This window comes from Rousettus aegyptiacus, unplaced genomic scaffold (genome assembly GCF_014176215.1).
Source record: "Rousettus aegyptiacus isolate mRouAeg1 unplaced genomic scaffold, mRouAeg1.p scaffold_m13_p_18, whole genome shotgun sequence".
Classification (NCBI taxonomy): domain Eukaryota; kingdom Metazoa; phylum Chordata; class Mammalia; order Chiroptera; family Pteropodidae; genus Rousettus; species Rousettus aegyptiacus.
In genome coordinates this window covers 6,602,811-6,625,822 of record NW_023416293.1, presented here as the reverse complement: position 1 = coordinate 6,625,822, position 23,012 = coordinate 6,602,811, and the positions used below count along the sequence as shown (strand labels likewise).

The 23,012-nt window shown below is 33.6% G+C and overlaps 1 protein-coding gene across 1 annotated transcript in view; it reads left to right on the top strand.

Annotated features, from left to right (window-relative positions):
- CDC73 (cell division cycle 73) overlaps nt 1–22,758 on the top strand; it is an 84,331-nt gene extending 61,573 nt beyond the window's left edge. Inside the window, exons 12-17 of the mRNA XM_016122685.2 lie at nt 1,339–1,374; nt 1,917–2,004; nt 10,134–10,295; nt 12,792–12,892; nt 17,505–17,646; nt 18,576–22,758. Coding sequence (XP_015978171.1) covers nt 1,339–1,374; nt 1,917–2,004; nt 10,134–10,295; nt 12,792–12,892; nt 17,505–17,646; nt 18,576–18,612 — 566 coding nt within the window. The 3' untranslated portion in view covers nt 18,613–22,758. The remainder of the gene's footprint in view (nt 1–1,338; nt 1,375–1,916; nt 2,005–10,133; nt 10,296–12,791; nt 12,893–17,504; nt 17,647–18,575) is intronic.
- The last annotated feature ends 254 nt before the right edge of the window (nt 22,759–23,012 follow it).

Here is a 23,012-nt window from a genome sequence, read left to right as displayed (position 1 = left end):
TCTTCTTAATCATTCTCTTAGCACCTCCTTTTGCTCATTTATCCATGTATCTGTCCACCCTGCCATTCCTTTATCCTTCCAAGAAATACCAAACATTTGAGAATGTATTATATTCCAGATGATGCTATCTATTTAATCAGATGTATCCAGAAGTCATATTTCTAAAAATGACTTAAGAAAGTTTTAGTATTTTTACACAGCAATTAGATAAGAACACTGTATTAATATGTATGCGTGAACTTATATTTGTGTATATCTTCCTCTGCTTTATGTGGCGGGGAGAATCATACTGCCAAACTCTATGATACCTAACCCAATGAACTAGCTATACACAGCAGTATAAAGTATACAAAATATACAGTTTTACTACTGTTAAAATGGGACATATTCCAAAAATGTGTGTGCTTCCTTTTGAAAGTGGTATGTTTCGAAGAAATGATGTTTAATTTTAAATCTCTTAAATTTTTATTTATTTTTATGACTAAAATAAATTCTAGCACAGCACATGGCACACAGAAAGCAGTCAGAAAATTTTAATTGTATGAATAAATGCAGAAAGTTTAACATAGCACTTTTTATCCTATTTTAAAATACATTAATCATGATCTAGGTTAGTATTACCATTATGCCAACAAATATTTCTGTGCAATATAAAGTCTGTATGTAAATAGTGAAAATATATGAATACTTATGTCTTTTGTAAAGTACATTCATAATGATTAACATGGACAATTCCAGATACTGATCTTCACATAACTCATTGCCGTTAATGTTCTCTCCTTCTGCTTACTACTACTAATAAAAAACAATTTTATAAAGAGGAAAAAAAGTTAATACATATTTTAGGTTTTCATTTCCATTAACTCTTTTTTCCTCCAAAATGGTTAGGCATATTTCCCCTTTCCATCAGTATTATATGCTGCTGCAGTACTCTTTTTGCATTTATTACAGTGGTAATTAGTTAATTAAGAAATTGTTTATTTGCCTTTTTGGGGGGACCTTAACATCCCTGAACATAGATACTCAATACCTATCAATGGAGTCTCCAGTTTCCCTGTTTAGTAGAAAACAGCTATAAATGAATATAATAAATAGGTTCCCTGGTAAATAAAGACCAATTCAACTACAGATTGTTTTAAATGCTAAGGCATTTTAATGTTTTTGTGAAGCGGATACATAACTCAGTATTACCTGAGAAGGTTGCAATACATTTAAAAATTTTATTACTGGTTGTATGCAAATACAAATAAATTTTAGGCCTTATTTATTTTTTAAGGTTTAAAATAAGAATGTTATTTGCATAACACTCAAAAGTTCTCTTTTTCACTCTCTCAACAGTTTCTCAAGCAAGACCTCCCCCGAATCAGAAGAAAGGTGAGGTTATGCATGTGATTCTAAAGTTATTTTTTAAAGTAACCGTGGGAGATGGCTGCATAGTGTAGTGGTTAGCATGTCTGCTTTACATGCAGAAGGTCCTGGGTTTGTGCCCAAGGTGGAGCCGTGGACCATACCCTGGGTGCGCCAGGCCTCATGTGCATGCCACGAGCGGGTGGGGGAGATGCCCCGCCTTCAGAGATCCAGTTCTTTAGAGGAATCGACAACATCCATAGGTCAGGAGTGGAAGGTCGGGGCAGGGGAGTAATTGTGATTAAGCCAGATTACAAAACCGGGGCTGACTTTATGCTTGTGCAGTTATGGTCAATTGTTTGTGCTTGCCGTCTATTTTGATTAGTCAGTGCTGATATCATACTTATTATTAAAAATATTGAACATCACTGCTGACTTAACATACTTATTTTTTGCTTGGAGGAGTTAAAATTGCAAATTTATAAACACTTTGACTTTTGATTAGAGTAACTACAATTCCTTATAATAATGATAACATATTTGCTACCTTTAAAATTTTGTCTGTACAGGATCTCGAACACCTATTATCATAATTCCTGCAGCTACCACTTCTTTAATAAGCATGCTTAATGCAAAAGATCTTCTACAGGACCTGAAGTAAGTAACTTGTTAAGCTGTTCTTTTCGTAGGACATGGAGCTATGTTCAAAATTTATAGTTGAGAGTCTGTATTCCTTATTTCGAGAAAACAAAATTTCATTGTGCTATAGGCTTTACAGAGAGTCTGAAATATAATTTTCAAAACAGTATATTCTTTTATACCTGGACTCTTTAGGGAAAATTATGGAAACTTCAGGCTAAAGTCTTAATGAAAAGGATACAATCGTATTAATTTTTAATATGAATTGTTTTGTTTTGATTCTTCCCTTAAGATCTTGAGTAGGTTCTAAAACAAATTGAGTTCTTCCCTCTCCCATCTTCTAAGTTTCATTTGAAGTGACAGGAGCTTCTGTGTGTTAGATTAGATGTACCCTAGTGGGAGGAGGGTGGGACCATAGTTTTTCAACCTAGACATTGGTGAAAGTTGGAGTGGAAGTGAAACCTATACTTTATGTTAAAATTTCCAGATACGTAACTTTCTGAGTTTTATTAATTGAGGTGTAATTGATGTAACATTATATTAATGTCAGGCGTACACTAACGATTTAATAATTGTATGTATTATAAAATGATCACACAATAAGACTAGTTAACAGCCATCACCATACATGGTTACAATTCTTTTATCTTGTGATGAGAACTTAAAGATCCCCTCTCTTAGCCACTTTCTAGTATGCGGTATAGGATTATCAACTCTAGTCACCATGGCACACATCATCACATCCCTGTGACTTATGTTATCACTGAACATTTATACATTTTAATTTTATAACTGGAATTTTGTACCTAAATTTTTAATATCTCCTTCCTCCTTTCCTGTTTAAAATGAGCATAGTTGTAATTGTAACTCAGTTTATACTAATAAACATGCATCATGGCATTGGGCATAAAATAAATCTCTTCCCTACTCAATCAAGCCTTAGACTTAAAATTTTAATTTACATATTTTCCAAGAGCATTTATCTTTATTAATACGATAAATTAACAGAGTTTATTAGGCATGTTTAATCTATATTAGTAGTAATTCAGTCTTCCAAATGTACATTAATCTGTTAAGACACCAGCAAATTTTTAATTCATACTTCTTAATTATTGAGTTATACCTGAGGAGAATTAAAAAAGCAAAATATTTAATAAAATGTTTTCTTTCTTAGCTATAAATGGATTTTTTGGTTTGGAATACACCCTCCATTAGAAGTGAGTTTGTATCTAGTAAGTCATACTGTTTTGCCTCAGCTATGAGAGTTGCAGATGGATTTAGTCATAACTCTCCTGTAGGGAGAGTGCTGTGTATGCTGAGTTTGTTCATTTAGCAAACAGAGCAATAACTAGAAAGCAGTGTGCTAAGTGGGTGACTATACCACATGCCCGGCCTTCTAGGAGTTCCCATGACAATGGTGACAGTGTGTTAGGAGTCATTGATAGCAATTGATGAGAAATAAAATGCATTCCAGCATTTGGTATAAAACCCAATCTCAGTGCCCATTTTTCAGAGTTTGGTGAAAATTGTCGCTTCCTTTGACAGATCACAGACTGGAACCGTATCTTTAAGATAGGTTCAAAATCAAATTAGACCTCAACAATAATGTATCATTAAAAACTGCACCTAGCTCTTTTCTCACTAATTATGTTTTATTAGAACGTGCATAACAATAATGATTTTTATGTAATCTAAAGAAATACTTGAAATTCATTATTTTCCAGAATTAGAGACCTGAAAAGGGAACATAGACTGCATTTCGCCTGACCCATCCTTAGTCTCAGCATGCTGCAAGGGAGCCTTGCAGGCCGCTCCTCGTACGTAGTTGCAGAGCAGGGGCTCCCAGTGACCAGTTTGATTGTTTTAACCTCTGGACACTGGAGATTCCTAAAACATTAAGGAGTAGTTTTTTTCTGAACCTGACAGTTAGAGGATCGCTCAGTAACAAAAACTCTTCAACATTCAAGGCCTTATGTTTGCCGTTAGATAGAATAATGATAATATTTTATAATCTAAATGGCCTGACGTTGAAAATTTTTGTTAGATATTTTTAGTAGTAAATAGGAAAATACATTCACTCAGCATAATATCTAAAAGAAGAATGTGAGTGAATGCTTTACCTTCTTTCTCAGTAAAATAACACTAATAATTCTTGAAGGAAAAAAAGGCAGCCTCAGCTACAAAAAGGAAAGCATACTGCTTCTAAATAACTTATGACTAATTAAAAATGAGAAACAAAATAAGTTGTAGTGCTTGCTGATTTTGGGTTTTACCAAATGTAGACCTGAATTTTCAGTGGCTGTGACTTAAATAGCTGTATAAAAATCAGTGTAACCTGGCATATACTATTCACATGTTAAGTAATTTTTTATTTAGGGCCTTTGAATGAAATTTTCAATGACTTTTTTCCATTAACAGTATATTTTTATATTTTATTATTTTTATATTTTTATATTTTATATTTTTATATTTATTTTATATTTTATATAAAATATGTTTTATATTTTATTATTTATATTATTTATTATTTATACTTAATATATTTATATAAAATATATTTTATATTTTATTATTTTTATATTTTTATATTTTATTAGGCTTTATAGCGAGATTTAGTGTTCCAACAGTGTTGTGGATTACTCAGGTAATTTCCTCTAGTAATCTACAATTCCTCAATTGATCTACAGTTGGGTGAATAAGGAATATAATCATTTTGGCCCACTGCTTGCAGCAGATTTGATAGTTAAGACTGTGTTGGGCCCATGCAGAAGTGGTTTTCATTGACAGCTTTTTAAAAATGTTTGGTTTTGGTTGAGTTATTTATGTACTTTTCATCATTTACAATCTGTGAAATATGATATGCACCAATTTTTCGTTTTTGTTTTGTGATGCCATGGCTTCTTGTCTTGCAGTCTGGCCACCTAAGTCTTTACAACTAAACTGTATTGCTCAGAAAAATGGACTTGTTATTCTATTGTTATTTGTATTTTCGTCGTTTAAAACAGTGTTTGACAAATAATGAGTATTAAGTAAACACCTAGGAAGGAAGAAGAAAAGGAGGGGGAACCACACTGAGAAAGCTGGGGAACGGTAGACTCTTGTGTACCAGAAACTCAGAATTTTTTATTGCGTGTGATTGTGTAAGCTGTGATTTCATTACTGCATTTATCTCTAATTTTAAATTCCTTCTTTTTTTGTTTTTTGTTTTGTTTTGTTTTTGTTTTTGTTTTTGATGTTTGGTAGTCATAGCTGCAGCTGTGACTTGATTTTAGTTCCCATGAAGTGTCATTATATTCGATATTATGTTTTTTATATTTACAGTCTTTGGATCAGGTGATCTTTATGTCTTTTTCTTGCTCTTCGATTTTTATGATTTGTGAATTTGATAGCTCCAGTTCTCATAATTTTTAGTAATTGACAACTATAGTTCTTATAAATATGTCCGAAAGGTTATAGAAAATTCACAGGAAGTTTTTGAAATGTTAAAAAAAAGAAACTCTGGCTTTGAATTTTTTTAGTCTCCAGAACCTTTGTAGTGCTCATTTGACTGTATTACAAATCTAATATTAAAATATTATTTTATAATAGAAGATAGCAAATGGTGCAAAGAAATCGCAAAATAAATTTTAGTGTCTTTCTTCTTAGCCTTACTACAGAAAGCCAAACAGTTCAGCAGACCACATTCTTAGGATAGGTCATGCCTAATTTTTCTTCTAAATTTCAAACATTCCCTTTATTGTTTAACACCTAATTGCTACTGACATATCCCCTACAGTTTGAGTCAGCTGGAGGCTTTGCTATGTAGTTAATGCATAATTGCAACCTCCTCCGCACAATTACAGTACTGGCTGTAACCCATAGCTCATGTTGGCATAGGTTCTATTTGGTTTCATGTAAATTGAGGATCCTTCAATTTTCTAGCCCTTTGGTAAGGAAAAGAAACAAAACAAAATAAAACCCGCCTTAACCTTTTGCATCCTACAGAACAAAATTAAGGTTATATTGTAGAAATATTAAAAACCACGTTTTACATTTGTAAACGTGACTTTGAGAGACATTTTAGTGGGACTGTAAGTTTATTGAAAATAAACTGATTGGATGGCACTTGAGATGCTGGCCATGATTGGAGCCTCATAGGGCAGCATTCCAAAGAGGAGAAATTGCACAGAGAGGATGCTCCAAAGATATGTAGAGGGTTCCTCTTGCTTTACTCAGATTTTCCTCACATGGAAGGAAGTGAGGAAACTGCCTAAGGCCTGGGAAAGAAGCATGCAGAACAGTTACTGGAGCTTGCGCTGCATGGGACTAGTTCAAGTTCCCAGCAGCTATGCACTTGGTTCTACCGCTGTGGGCAACGTAGAGGAGTTTCTCATTTTTTTCTAAATACATTGAAGGTATCTTCTAGCTTCTTTTTTCAGCTGACAGTGTGATTATCAGGTCTATGAAGGAAATCTATCTCTGTTGTTTTAAAGATCATTTTAAGTTTGTTTACCTGCTACACCTAGATGTAGATTTCTTAGCTATCCCGCTTTTGGATTCATTAGAATTAAATCTGTGGATTGGTGGGGTTTTTTTTTTTTTTTTTTTTTTTTTAAATCTATCAGTTCTGTCTCTTATCTCTTTAGATTTTACCTCTGCGTTCTTTTCCCCTCTTCCCCCTCTTTTCTTTCCAGGGCTTAAATGAGATATACTTCGACCCTCTCGTTCCATCTTCCATATTTCTTAACTGATTGCACTTTTCATCTGTTTCTCTATCGCCTGCATTCTTGTTAACTTCTTCAGATTTAACTTAAAGTTGTCTGTATAGTTGTCTGTTTCTTTGGTTGTACCGTAATCTGATGTTAAGTCCATTGACTTCTAAAATTCAGATATCTTATTTTTCTTAAGTTTTGGTGATTCTGTTTAGTAATTTTTCAAACCTTCAGTTTCTTTTAATAATTTCTTTTTCCTTATATAATTTGCAATTTTTATAAGCTCGTTTCTTGATAATTGCGTCATTGAAGTCCTTAGTTATTTTTTTCTTTTGACTGTTGTTTCATTTCTGATACCTCTCTTCCTTGTGTGTTTTTCACTCTTCATTTAATGTTTTGTTTTTTTTTTAATTGTTTTCTTTTACTCATTTCCTTGGAATTTTTTCTGCGAAAATTGTATGAGTTCTAGAATGTAGGCAGAAGTACGCTAGAAAAAGATACGAATTTGTGTCTGCTGAGCACCTGGGAGTATCCCCAGTCTAATACCACTTTAAATTCTCAGTTTGAGGTTTTTTAACATCCAGATATTATTTTATTCTTTTACTTTACATTAATTTTTTTTAATTTAGGAAAAAGGAAATTATATTTTTAACCTGGGAAATATCCATAAACTTTTTCTGTTTTCAGAATAACAAACTTTAAGTCTGGAACTTATCTAGCTATGTCGTCTCATTTCCATTTTATTCTTTGACAATATTAATAGAAGTATATGAATAGAACTGTACTTGTTTAGACAGTAATGACTTTAGTCATGTTACCCATATTCCTTCACACTTATGGACTGTAAAGTAGAATAAATAAATTGCCAATATTAAGTGAGTCATTGGACATCAAAATATTTCTCCAGATCATATTCATGAACTATATCAGTTTTATAATTCTGGTTGTATTCATTAGAATATTTTTAGTTGTAAGTGATAAAAATCACTCAAAATAGCTTTATTAAAAAATGATTTATTGGCTCAGCGTAACTGAAAAGTTCTGTTTTTAGGCACAGCTGCGCTCACTGCCAAAATGGTGTAATCAGGTGTTGCTCTTTGTCTCTCAGGCAGGTTCTTCCCCTTCGGGGGCAGAGATGATTGTCAGTCAGCGACTCTGGGTTAGCAATTGCAGCACAACAGTCCTGCCCGTTTCCCAGTAATTCCAGCAAAAATCCCAGGATTAATCTTTATTGGCCTGCTGTGGATAATATGTTTATTCCGAACTAGTCACTGTGGTCAGGGTTTTTAATTTTTGCTTCCAATCCAGGTGAGGTCTAGTTTATGATTCTGAGATTTGATTGTCTTTGCAATTGCCATTGGTGTTGGTTAGGAATAGAGGTGAGGGACAGGAAAAAGTGTGGGCCGTTTGTTTATTTCTAGTTTACCACTGCATTAAACGTCCTCCTGCAAGTTCTAGCTTTATGAAAAAAGGAGCTTCTGTTATCGAATCCCTACCTTGAGCAGAATTTAAGCTTTTATTCTATTCTAGTAGCCTCATGAAATATAGTGATAAACAAAGTGTAAGTTGAATTAGTTTGCCACTGCCTTCCATGGATAAAAGTCGAAAGTGTTATTTAACTTGAGTTCCCTTCTTTACTTAGTCTTTGGCCCAAGAGTCTACTCCTTACTAGCTAGCTAACAGATGACATTAAGATGTTCTTTATACTTTGTCTTAATGTTGGAAAATGTTCTGGCAATTTCTTACATAGTTAAACAAACCCATGATCCAACAGTTCCATGCACAGGTGTTTATATAAGAAATGAAAGCGTATGTCCATAAAAAGACTTAGACAATAACATTTATAGTAACTTTATTTGTAGTAACCCCAATTTTGGAACTACCCAAATGTCACAGGAGAATGTATAAACACATTGTGGCATAATCGTACAATAGAATTCTACTCAGCGATAAAGAAGAATGAACTACCAGTATGCTACAGCAAGGATGACAATTGGAAACATGAAATCGAATGAAAGAAGCCATGCACCAAAGTGCACGTCCTTTACGATTCTGCATGTATGAATTCTTGAAATAGGCAGAACTATCTTGGATGATGGAAAGCAGAGTAGCTGTTCCTTGTTGAGGGAGGGAGGATTGGGATTTACTGAAAAGCAGATAAGGAAACTTCTGTTTTGATACAGATGTTTTATCTCTTGATGGGAGCGGTGCTTACACTGAGGGTACATTTATGAAAACTTACGTATTTGTGAACATCACTTTATGTAAATTTTACGTCAATAACATTGTGTCCTATATGCAGAAATCCTCTGACTGAAGTAATGGGGCATACATAAATGTGATATTTGTGAAGCATATATTTTCTGTTGGAGGAATGACCTCATGCCCATATTTCCTTGTAGATTAGTTTTCATAAATGAATCTATAGGGAGAAAAATAGTTATCTGGGAGAACTTTTTAAATGACATCGCATTTTTTTCTGTTAGATTTGATATGGATGTGAAAACAATCAGCTTATAAGCGAAGTTCACGATTATCACAATCAACATGTACTAATAATTTTCATGACTACAAAATCAGTATCCTTGTCTATGAATCCAGAATGTGGTATTGAAAAATTTCAAAGGATTCTACCAAGTTCAAGCTCTCATGCATCCCCTTTCCCTTTTAGCTCTCCTAAATTTTAGAAGCAGAATGATACTTAAAACAGCGATTGCATTGCCCCCATTTAATTGGAGGGGCCAGACCATAGCTAATAAAATAGCTATAGACTGTATATTAGAAGTAGGTATATTTCAAAATAAATAAACAAATAAAAATTAAGACTTTTAAAATACTTTGTGAACACTAATGAATGTAGACCTGGCAGTAGCTCTATAGATTGCTGAATAATTTTTCAGAATATCTGTTGATGGTACAGAAAAGAAGTAAACTACATAGATTTAGCAGTTGACTAAATTACTAGTAATATTTCCTAAAACAGCCAGCGTACGCTGATTTAATTTCTTTTAAAATTTGCAGAGCAGCCCTGAAATTTGATGGCGTTTTTCTAATTTTACTGAGGCATAAATCGTGCAAAGAGGTGTTTTGTGAAGTTCGTGAGGAGGAGGCCTGGCAGCCACATTATCTTCATATGAGAAGTCAAGGATTAGTGTGGTCTTTTATGTAACCTTGGAGAACGCTGAGTGCTAGATGAGTGAACATAAACTGTGTGTGGGAGAGACACACATATGTACTGACTTAGGGCCTAAGCGAGCTTGTGTTCTCTTTAGCATGCAAAGGAAGACTTGTGCTCTTTAAGCATTGTGATCTGTACGTGTAAAGCAGGTTTATTTTAAAAACAAACATTTTTGGTTTAAAACTCTCAGTATTGAAGAAAATAATTTCAAAATCGAATTTTTCCGGTTTGTACCACATTGGATTGTTTGATGTATTCTCAACTCTGTTTTTCCAAAGATTTGTCCCATCAGATGAAAAGAAGAAACAGGGCTGCCAACGGGAAAATGAAACTCTAATACAGAGGAGAAAAGACCAGATGCAGCCAGGGGGCACTGCGATTAGTGTGACCGTTCCTTACAGAGTAGTCGACCAGCCCCTTAAACTTATGCCTCAAGACTGGTAAGATAGTCTGTATTTTTTTACGTAGTAATTTTTAGTATAATGAACACAAATCTCATTTTATCATGAGCTATAAGTAGAACCTATCTTCGAAACCTATATTAATGTCTGATTTGCTCATCAGTAATACAGTCTGGTAATTCAAAAATAAATTTATTTCGGATAGCTGATTTTTATTTTACCCTAAGAAGAAATACTACCTTCTTGAAAATTTAATAAAAAGTCCTTCCATTTGTCCATTTGTTCTGAATCAGCTTTTAGAACTAAACTTTTAAATAGACTAATTTTTGAAGGCCTGTATTTTAGATTTTTGATTTGAAGAATCCAAATTTTCTGGTAAGAAATGATAAGTGAGGGAATTGTTATTTTTATTTTATTTATTTATTTTAATTTATTATTTATTATAATGTCCTTTAATAAAATATTGAGATACTTTAATGTAAAGTGCTTATAAATTCAGATACATGAATTACCTTAAATTATTTTGTTAATCTAAGCTGGAGTAAAAGCACAAAGTTGGAGTGCATCTGATGTAGAGAATGTAACATATTGATGCATTAGATGAAATTTCCCTTTAAAGTCCTTGTTAGTCTTTAGACATTAGGGAGTCAAGCCATTGACAATATGAGTATGTTAAAAATTTACTAAAGAATAAAGAGTTCTTGTATTATAATTCTTCTCTGGTACCTAACCAAGATACATGGCGTAATATATGAAATGAATAAGATGAAAATTTCATATGTCAAGTTTAAAATTTGTAGGAAGTAGGAGTGTTACACCATTCGTATTACATGTTTGAGTGACTTGTAGAAAACGATAATGCAGGCAGTGTGTACAGGTGCCAGGCAGCGTGTATATTTGCTAGATCCCTAGCCATTGGTATCATTACCTGGAGGTATTTTCCCTACCTTTCTTCTTTTCTTCCTTGTTAATTGTTCTTTCAGGAATTCACTGGGAGTCATATTTATGTTCCCCTGCTTCCCTGCTAACTCAGTGAGACCTGGTAGGATCTAGGTGATGTCTGTCCAGCAAATTCCCTTTAGTTGGTAGTTGAGCTTTCAACTATTGTGTGGTACAAGTTCCAGCATAAAATTAAGAGGCCATTTAATAGTATGCTCCATTCCCACGGACAGTTTTGGCAATATGGGGCACATGCCCCTTGAAAGGAAGAGATTTTGTAAGATTTAATTTTAGCCTTAGAGATTTTGAGCAGGTCAAGAATTTTCAGCTGTGGTTTATCATAGTGCCTGATTTTTGCTGTGTGTGTGTGTGTGTGTTTTAAATGAATAGAAGGTGTTCGATGTATAGAGTCTTCATCCATCGCCCTTGTTACTTGTGAACCTCTGGGCATTTGCAGGACCTTTTCAGGGAGATATAAGGTCAAACTCTTTCCATAATAATAATGAGTGCTGCTCTTAGGATTTATCAGTCCTCACACATGGACAGTAGCACAACCAGCACACAAGATTAATCATTTATTTCCCTCGCCACCCCTTTCTTCTCCTCACTCATCCTCTCCCTCCCCGTCCTTCTCCCTCTCTCTGTTCTCTAGAATGTCCATGCACTTCTATTTCCTCGTCCGTAAAATGGGGGTCATGATAGAACTCACCTCATTGGATTGTTTCGAAGAGTAAACGTGTTACCAGAAGCCGTGTGTAAATCGCTTAGACCAGCACTAGCACACCGTAAATGCTTACAGTGGATCTTACTAATGTCAGCGGTTATTGTCGATATTATGGGTTGTCCCCGCCTCTTTTGTTGTAGGCTTAAACTGTTAATGGCAGTTGTACTTATTGTAATTTTTCAGTTTAGTTAAATGTGTTGTAAACTAAGGAACTATGAGGGCCTAGAAAGAGATTTGTTCTTTTTTAGGAAAATGAAGTTAAATGGTTGGAAAAACAAATGGCTTTAAGAAAAATGTAAAGAATGTAAGGTGAAAGAAGCTTTTGTAAAACAATTAAAAACCTTGTTGAAAACTCTAGATGGTTTCTGTATTCAGATTACTTTTCAAATAATCAGAACTGAAAAATAAGGCTGGAACTTCATAAAATGGTTGGTGAATTACTGTGATTTATAATATTTTAAATTAAAATACTTAAAATGTATTTGAATATTAAATGACTTCCTTTTACAACCAACTTTTTTGATTGATAGATCTACTGTTCCCTCTTGTGTTGGAAAGTGGGCCCTTACTGTAGTTAATAGAAGGGCATAGATAAAGGGTTAAAAAGACCACACAGAAGGACTGTACACGTACTAAATTATGTTTAAAAGACTTGGGTGTGAAAAACAGATACACGGGAAGTACAGCAATCATTAATTCACCCTAATGGTGGCATTATAATGAAGAGCTACGGTAATGTGCTTTGTTTGCTCATGGAAGTGTTGACAAGAGACTGTATCATTATGGGACTCCCTCCTGAAGGATTTACAACCAAAGCTCACGTTTGTGTGTTCTCTTTCCACTCTCCCCCTCTTCCCCTTTTCTGTTTTTAGGGACCGAGTTGTAGCAGTTTTTGTGCAAGGTCCCGCGTGGCAGTTCAAAGGTTGGCCATGGCTTTTGCCTGATGGATCACCAGTTGACATATTTGCTAAAAGTAAGGTTCTCTTTATTTTTACTGCTTATCCAATATGGAAATGCTCTTGCTTTGTTTAAGAGAAAAAGCTGTCTAGGTTCTGTATATATGAGATGTATATCAAAAGATTCCTATTAAGTAACATTATATAATGTTATTTTTAAGCACCTGACATATTATCATTTTCTGTGTACTTATATCTAAAAGCAAATCAATTGCCTGTTCCCCAACATTACTAATTACCTTTTATGTTGTTTTAAAATCATTGATATTGTTGCATGTCCATACATTTTTATCGAAGTTGATGCCCAGTTTTGAAATGGGCTGACTTTTGCTCTACAGTGCCGTGTAACTGTAACTTAAAGTGCCCACAGCACTTTTGCCAGCCAGTCCCATCGTGTGGAATGGCCGAAGCATGACTGGGGGGCTGTTCTTTATTCCAGTCTCAGCTCAGGTGTTCTTTCCTTTAGTTTAGACAATCCTACTCTGACCACCCTGGAAATAGCTATTCTCCCCTCCCCGTTACTCTCCAAGTTGTTTTATTGTCATAATAGCACTTGCTGTTGCTGGGGTATCGTCTTACTTCTATGTCTCTACTGTGAGCCCCCCGTGTGGAGGGCACACTCTGCGCTGGGAGGGCTGTACCTGCTGCGTTCACTTTTGTATCGCCAGCGCATAAGAACGTGCATAGGGAGGCATTCGCTAGATCTCTACTAAATTGAGTGAGTGGATTTCGTGTGCCCTATATGCTTTCTTGACCATATATTGGTCAATAAATAGTGGATGGATTTAGCTTGGGTTTTTTTTTTTTGGGGGGGGGTTAAGTTAGTAACATTAGTAGAACTACTTTATTAAAAAAGCATTCTCATGAAACAAATGTTTATTGAAAATGACCACTTTAGTTACAGTGAATGTAGATTGTGCTTCTGTGAAACCCACTCTATTTTTAGTAGCCTCCATTTTTGTTAGTGGTGCCAGTATACTTCTAGGCTAGAAACTGCCCATGCTTAAAAGATGTAATTGTTTATTCTCTTACCTTCATTCATTTAAAAAAAAAAAGAATTCTAATATTATTAATATTATGATACTTTTTTATATTATTTATGAAACAAGTAATTACAGAGTTGATAAATAAAAAGTTAAAGATATATGGAGAATAGAAATTTTAATGAAAGAAATGTCAGTGAACACAACTTTTTGTTTTATCTACATGCTTGTCTTGTTGAATAGTATTGTAATAAAAAATGATTAGACTCTTCAAGATGTAAATGCTGTCTAAATTTCATTAAGTATATAACTATGTTTTGTCGTTTTGTTCATATTGTTAGTCTTCTGAAATTTAGTTGATAACTTAGAGACTTTTAAAAAAGGTTATTAGTGATGATTTTCTTCCATGGATTATTCTTTTTCTTCAGCTTTCTTTACTGACTCCTTTCTGTCAACATTTAAAACGAAAGTATTCTTGCCCCTTCCATGTTAACCTCACCTTGACCTCACCTTTCTTTCTAGCTCCTTCTCTTTTTCCTTCTACAGCTAAGCTTTCTTCTGTCCAGTTCTCAGTCCACTGTAGTCTGGCTCTCTTGGTTTCCACAGAGCTGTTCCCACCAAATGCACCAGTTACTTAAATATCAGATACTTTTGGCCTCGTTATCAGAATTGAACTCTCTCGACCCATTTCTTTGTTTATAAAGTGTTCTTTTTCTATGACTCGTTTGTTCTTCTTTCTCAGACTCTGTAGCTACTTTTCCTGTCTTTCACCTATGTATTTATGTTTCTCTTTCTCTTCTCCTTTAATTATAAATGCTCTCTGAGGGAAATTGATTGTTTTCAACTACCACCTACATCTTCTTATTCTAAAAGTATGTCTCTAGCTTGATATTATCTTAGCTTTTAATTTGTCTCCTTGCTGATTTTGCTCTTGCCTCTTCTAGCTTCCCACCCTTTCCCCACAACACACATTGAAAACTGTATCTGTGTAGAGAGTGGGAGAGAACTGAGGATATTTGGGAGCATCAGTATGGGCCTTGGTAAAATATATTTTCTTTATACTGCATAATAAAAATATACAAAATTTTAGAGAAGATATTAAATATTTAATTGTATAAACTTGCCAAATAAGGTCATTTGAGCTTAGTACTGTGTATAGCTTAAGATTTTTTTTTTTATGCTTGAGGTGGCTACATACATTTGTGATCAAGATTTTTAAACGATATCTTCAATTTTTTTGTTATCCTTGAGAAAAAGTTTTATTTAATAATCTATATTATGTTGTTCCTTTGTCATTTGACATGTCATCATATCTACTAAATATTATTCAAGAGCGTCATTTTAATTTACTTCTTTGTTTCCACAAGAAATTGTTGACAAGATTCATGCAGTTTGCAGAAGTGAATAGTTCTCAGTTGTGTAAAGTATTTTGCTTTAGTATTCATTGTGCCATGAGATAACTAGCTTCTTATAAAAGAACTTTGTTCCATTTTTTGCTGAGGCTTAAAACTTTTAAGTCTTTTTCTGAATAAGAAAGATATTTCACAATAATGTCATGGTATAAGTTTGCTTGCCACTATTGCTAAATAAGAAAATACTTTGTATGATGAGAAAAACCTTATTATATATCCTCCATTGGTGACTTAAACTTTTTGGACTCTGATATTCTCACTTTAATTTAAAAAGTTGTTTATTGTGTTGGGAAAAAAATACACAAACTAAATCTATTGAAATTATTAAGGGGAACTGTATGTTTTTGTGGCTTTAGTGAAATCATTTAAAAAATTATAACATGTATTTTTAAGAATGATTTAAAAGCAATCATATTATGGAAATTAGAAAAACAAAACATGTAAGCAGAATAGGAGGTGATGAGATATTGATTTATTTAATTTTGACATGACAAAATTCAGAAAATACAGAAAATGTTTTTTACGCATAACTATTTTGAAAATAGGTTTCTGAAGCCATAACATAAAGGCCCTTTAATGATTTGGTTTAAATTCAGTAAATTGAATTCAATTCAAAATGAGTATTGTGTCCGTCCAGTGTGGTGGACCTTTGTTTATAAAGGCAAATAATTTAGAAATAATATGCATTTTTTTTGATAGGTAGAAATAATTCATTTTGATTTCTATCAAGAATTAGACTTTGATTAGTTTTTCACATTAAAAGCCAGTAAGCCAGCAAGCCAGCAAGCAGTATGGAACAAGCAATCTATAAAGTAGCTGTCAAAATTAACAAAGTTAATCATTTTTTCCCCCTAAAAACCCCTGATACTAGATAGTGGTGAGAAGAGCAGTCATATATTATGTTAGAAAAAAAGTTGAAAGAAAAGCTAAACATCTTACATGTGCACATGTAAAACGAAAGTCCCACTGAAGACAAACTGCAAACAGTGATAAGCTATCTAGGATGATTCAGCAGAATGGTCAGGGAGAGAAAAAGGTTAAAAGTCAGTGTTTTGTCGCCCACCTGTTGTTAACCTTTTGCAGCCCACAGGAGTTGAGAGAAATTTTGCCCTAGAATCTTTTATTTGCTCAGCACCCAGAGTTATCTTGTAGTCTTGCTCTAAAATTTCCAGTGGCTTACAGTCACATTTGGAATAAAAATCAGATCTGTAACCTTAGCCATAAAGGTTCTACATTTAGGACATTGCGTACAAAAGAAATTATACTTGTTTGTAGGGCATTCCAAGCTCCATCTCGGGGCCTTTGTAGGAGCTGTTCCTTCTGCTTGAAATCCTTTCTCCCAGATCTTTGCTAGACTCACTTTTTACATTATTTAATTATCTATGTCTAGGTAACTTCTTGAGAGGCCTTCCAGTATTTTCATTTTCTTTTTCCCTTTTCATCTTTTCTTACAAAGTTCTCACTTATTTTCTCTTGAACTTTTTTTTTTTTTTGCTATACATATATTTTCCCCTAACCGATTAAATCTTTCTCCTCCTAAAGTATACTTTAGATTCCTAAAGTGTATCGTTTATCTCTACTAAACACTTTGCAGTGATTCTCCACGTCTCTCAGATAAAAGTCCAAACTCCTTAATATGACCCTAAGCCAACGTTGCTCCAAAACTCTAGTCTTAATCTCTTACCCATTCTCTACATGACTTTGTATGACATAATTCCGTTCAGTTTCTTTAGTTTCTAGACTAAGCCATTTTCTCTTTTGAGCATGCTCTTCTCAGTAACTGGGCCAATTTTGTTCTGTGTCAGTTTAATTCTTACTCCACCTTTAGGTCTTAGATTAGACATCACTGCCGATGTAAAGCCTTTTCTGAATTCCATGGTCTGGGTAAGGTACCATTTCGTTTTTCTGTGATACTGTGTTTGAATAGTCCTTTTCTTATTTTTCACAGGAATGTATGCATTTTATCTTAACCTCATTCCTCATTTCAGTCCCCAGTGGCTGGCGTGTATAAATCCTCAGTAAATATTTGTTAAGTTGAATGTTTTTGAGGATGCCACAGTTCTTAGCATCTATTTCAAAGATTACTTTAGTTATAATATAGTTTCAGTTGGTGGAAGAGAAAAAATAATTTTTAATAGCTAATGTCTGTGTTGGGTATTTTTATTTTTTTTATAAAATGTTTTAATTTTTTTATTGCAGTTTGAATAAAAAATATTATTTCCCCTCCCATATAGTTAAAGCCTTCCATCTTAAATATGATGAAGTTCGTCTAGATCCAAACGTTCAGAAATGGGATGTAACAGTATTAGAACTCAGCTATCACAAACGGCATTTGGATAGACCAGTGTTCTTACGGTTCTGGGAGACGTTGGATAGGTAATTCTGATCCTCAAATACACTTACTTCTGCTTTATTGTAGTAATTTTCCTGTCTCCTCAGTTAGATTTTAAGTTCCTTAAAGTTAGAAACCATATCCCCCAGTTCTCTTTTTTGAACAATGTTAAATTTGATGCTGACCTACAATAGATAATGTGACAAACATCTTTGTTATATTGACTTGAGATGCGGATGGAGAAAGGGCTTCTTGCTTGGTAGAAATAGCACACTAAACTCTGAATCAGAAGACCTGGATTTTAGTCTTGAATCTGTGATCTGGCTGTGATGGACTGCGTGACCTTTCTGAACCTTGTGTTCTCTCTTCCCAAGTAGTTTGGATTAAGTGAACCTGGTGTTTTGTCGGCACAAAAAGGTCTCCGACTCTGGATTTGAGTTGTGGGTAGTTCATGAGAGGCCGTTAATTTTTGAATTTGTTTTAATTACTAGTATAGAGTTCTTAAGGTCCTTTACAACATCAGTTTTGGAATTGGAAAATTTAAGAACAGCACATGATCACAGTTAATGCCTTTGAATCCATTACTCTCTTTGAGGCTCCCTTTCTTGGAGAAAGTTTGAGTCCTAACTTTCTTGGTCTAAGTCCCTCACTAAATATTATGGGTTTTCTCAAAGTTCGAGGTGACTGAGGAAATCCAGTGATGATTACATAATATATAAAGAGAAACATTTATTATTATGGCCAGAAACGCAGACTATAGATTTTAATTAGAGGAATGTTCATTCTAACTTACTTTAGCAGTCCTTTTATTTCCAAGGGTTACAGTAGCAGCTTTCCAGTTTTTTAGATAACAAAAAATCCTGTTTCATTACTGATTTTAAGTTAATTTAAAAAGTCAACTTATTTTACCTGTAATAGTCTAAAAATTCTAAAATTTCTATAACTTATAACCTATTATAATATTATTTTTCAGGTACATGGTAAAGCATAAATCCCACTTGAGATTCTGAATTACTTGGGTTTCCCCTTCTTCTGGAAATCTGGATTAAGAAGCATGGATATACCTTGATCTAAAGACTGAGAGTCAAGCTTTATGAATTTATCAAAAACTTACAAATGAAGAAGGTCACAGATCTATCAAAGACCTCATTTGATGCTTTATGCTTCAAAGGGATGATGCCTGTCATTCATATAAGCAAACTTTTTGGCTTACACCTATTTTTTTAATATTAGCCTTCTAGTCTGTAATGGAAATTGTATATTTTGATAGAAGTTTTTTCTCCATTGGTTAAACTAGCATTACTTAAAATTTGTTTCAGTAGAAAATAAATACAGGTTATACATGTGTGTATATTTACAAGTTACAAGGCTACCTAAGCCATCTTGCTTCTGATTTTTCATTGCTCTACTATTCCTTTTATTGAAAATACTATGTTATGAATGATATTAAATTTTGTTTCTGGAACTTGCAAAACCAAGCAAAAGGATGTGACTATTTTGAATGAATCAAAATGTCAACCTGTATGTATACTATATTGATATTTTTTATTTAAAAAGGAATAATGAAAAATCAAGAACAATTCTTCATCTTTGGTTGAACTGTTCAGCCTTTTCAAGACTTCTTTACTTATATTGAATACGTTTAATGAATGTACATTCTTCTCACAGACTTTGGTGATTTTAAAACTTAGAATGATATATTTCTATCTGTGATATATTTCCACTTGAAAAATCACAAAAACACAGATTAAAAACCTAATAGCTATAGTACTTTTTATTTTGGGAGCTAGAGTATGACTTGGTGGAAGGAAACATATAAATCCTACCTTAGTGTAACTTCGACTTCTTTATCTTTCCTCATAAGTCCACCTCTCATTCGTAACTTACTGGATGTGGGGTTTAGAGTCTTCTCTTTCTAGGCAAATTGATCTTGGAGTCCTTATCTTTCATTATCCCTAAATATTGATAAATTCTCCCAGGCACCAAAGAATACATTTGCTTAAATGTCTGAACAGAAACAAGTTAAAAACACTGGTATTTTTATGTGCATATTCAATATTGTATGAAATATAAAACCTATATTTTAACTTAGTGAAATATTTTACTACGTCTCTACTTTAGACAGAGTGTTGCATCCAAGATACAATGAATGAGCATTTTCCTTGAGTCTTAATTTCACCTTTTCCTGTTTAAAAGCAACTTGGAACCTTTACTACCCTAAAGAATTTTGCCATGAGAATTGTTGCTGATCATTTTGTATCATTTTTTCCCTGCCTTCCCTCCCAGTGTCTCTCTTAGGTATATCTGTCTATATAGATAGATATATGTAAACATTTAGCTCCTTCTTATGTTGACATTACCTGGCCTCATTTTGAAATTTAATGCTATCATAAAAATGAGAAGCACTTATTATTTATTTTCTAAGTAACCATGAAAACTCCATATGGAATTTGCTAGGTTTTTGAGAAGAAAGCCAGTCAGCATTTAAAATAGATTTTAGAGTATTTATAAGGTTTGAAGAGATCCTGCTCCCCCTCTAACTTCTCTGCATCCCCTCTTTGAAAATAAAAGGGAACTCAAATTTGTTCACATTAGAATATCTCAGCATATAAATCTGTTTTCAAAATAATGTATAAACGTTTTCCATGATGAAATAGTCAAGGACTAGAATCTGTAATATTTTAAATGTAAGATTACTTGTTAAGACTACTACAAGTGGACATGAACTACCTTTCTATAAAGATTTTTAGTATTTATACTTATGTCATGTATGAAATTTACTTGATACAGAGTGTGGTTAAAATTGGGAACATCTTTAAACAGGGTTTATTTTTCTATCTTGAATTTGCCTTATATATATTTAAAGGCTTCTGGAAATACAATACTGTAAGGAACATTAGGAAAAGTACAAATATGCTATGCCATGTATTTTAAAATCAGACCCTTAACTATGTACTTGTTTTATTTTTTGGCAGTTCAGTCCCTTATTTAGGTCTGTGTAATTAATTTAAAGCTATTAATTCTAAAAAAAACACAAAAAACAAAAAACAATCTTTTAGCCATTCACTGTTCGCTTTCATGACTCCAAGTCCTACAGGCAGCACCTCTCACAGTGCCTTGCACATAGTAGGCATTTAGTAAATATTTATATACATGAACGAATGATGTATTTTAATGTAACTGATTCATTACGAGAGTACTTTGACTATACTTGGTTTTGGAGTTTGAAATTTCAGAATTACAGGGAATGAAGAGGCATATGCAGATATTTTAATGGAAATGAAGTACACATTGACAAACTTGACTTACCCATGAGTTACTGTTAACAGGAGACCCCCTTGTCTTGCCCTACAGGTAAAGGGAAGCTCCATTTATATATTCCTGGAATGTTGTTCTGAGTCAGGTAAGGGTGAGCAGCTTGTAGGTTTTCATCAGCTCTCAGCCCTGACTGCACATTAGAATCATTTGGGGGCCTTTTAAAAATACCATTGCCTGAATCCCGATTCTGATTTAATTTGTCTGGGACGAGACCTAGTTGTCAGTATTTTTAAAAAGTTTTTCAGGTTATTTTATGTTCAGAAGAGATTAAGAATCACTGGTTAAATTGTTTTGAAAATAATACCAGTATTAAATGTTATGTTTTCTCCTTTTTCTTTCTTTTTTTTTTTTTTAATGGCCACCCTTTGCACTAGACCATCTCCAGTTTTGGTGGCATTGGCCTAAAGTTCCACATGACAAGTTTTATTTATTTAATATAGGAGTATTTTGCTGTTTAATATTTAAACAATGTTTAATATATTTCATTATAAACTAGTATTATAGTTTATGATTTGTTCCCCATGTGTCCATATCCTTTACTGACTCTTTTTAACAGCAGCATGACAACAATTCATACAGAAATAACTAATTCATAATGAGGAAAATTTCATAATTTTTAAGGTAGAAGGAAGTATTAGTTTCTTATCTGCAATGCAGAATTAGACAGTTTGCTTATGAAAAGAAAGTATACTTTTTAATTGGTCTACATAGAAAAGTAAATTATTCATTTAAATAAAATTATCTAATAAACATTGAAGGAAATATTTTTCCTAAATAAAATTTTTTGTGACTCCTAACAAAATTAAAGCGATGCCATTGTTCTTTTTTTTTGAAAGGTGGGGAGTGGGTATTTAGTTGCCATGTTTCTTTCTTACTTCGTGACAGTAGTTTCATTTTGTCAGTGTCAACAATAGATACAATGATAGAATATAGGTATGTGTCCAGAAATAAAGTACCACTTTGCCAGATACTTATTATCTAAGTCTTATTTGTTGAGCTAGTTTATAAAATTGTGACCATTATATTTTATAATATTAAAATTCAGTTACAAAAGCTGGTCAAAATGAAAGAAAACAAAAAAATATAATTACCTTGGCCTTAATGTTGCTTGACAGAATTTTTATTATTCACTGGGTTTTAATATTCAACTGGTTAATCGTAGCATATTAACTTTAGAAATAAAGGGAGAAATGACTGAATTTGACAGAAGTGGCTTAGAAATTTTGAAATGCCATGTCTTATATGTCCTGGCCTGTTGACTGCCACATTTGGATATATGTTGACCCCAGCATGGTATCTATATTATGTTGGAATAATAACTAAGGGAAAATTGGAAATGTATAATAGATGTATAAATAATTTTATTTCATAAATGCACAATAGGTAATAATATAGGTTATTGATCTGTTTGGGTTTATATGTATTATTTTAGGTAGTGTTTATAAGAGTTTCTCGGGAGTTATAAATGTGTGCCATTTAAATGAGTAAAGCTAATAAACTAATTTTATCAAAATTTAAAAGGTGATACTATGTCAAATTTAAGTAAATTATCTGAATCCTTTTGCCATTGGATTTTTTTTTATCCATTTAAAATTTACTAAAAACTACTGAATCTCCCAAGTTTGATTATAGTGCTTAATATAGAAGGCAGTTCCTCCTGTACATGGTGTGGGCACTATTAGTGTTCAGGCACCAATTTGTACTGTCTCAAGAAAACTAGTTCTTGAACGGAGCTTAAATTTGGGCCGTGTGACTTGATAAAATGTTATTTTGATTCCATTTCAGTGGATTTTTACGTTTCATGTTTAATTGTAAATAAAATATTTTGCAGTACATTCCATTAAGAGTCTTGGGCAATTCCCGCCCCCACCCCTCAATTCTCCCAGCCAAAAAAATCGCGTTCAACTAAGGAGACGGAAACCGCGCTGTGGGGCGGTGACTTCTACTTGACCCGATTCCTGAAGGGTTCCCGGCACAGTGGTTTCTGGTTTGGGGAACGCCGTCGGGCCCTCAACAGCGTGCAGCGGGACGCGCTCGGGACTCGGCCGGCGAGCAGACCCGTCGCCCGGTGGGTCCGGCCAGCGGCGCCGAG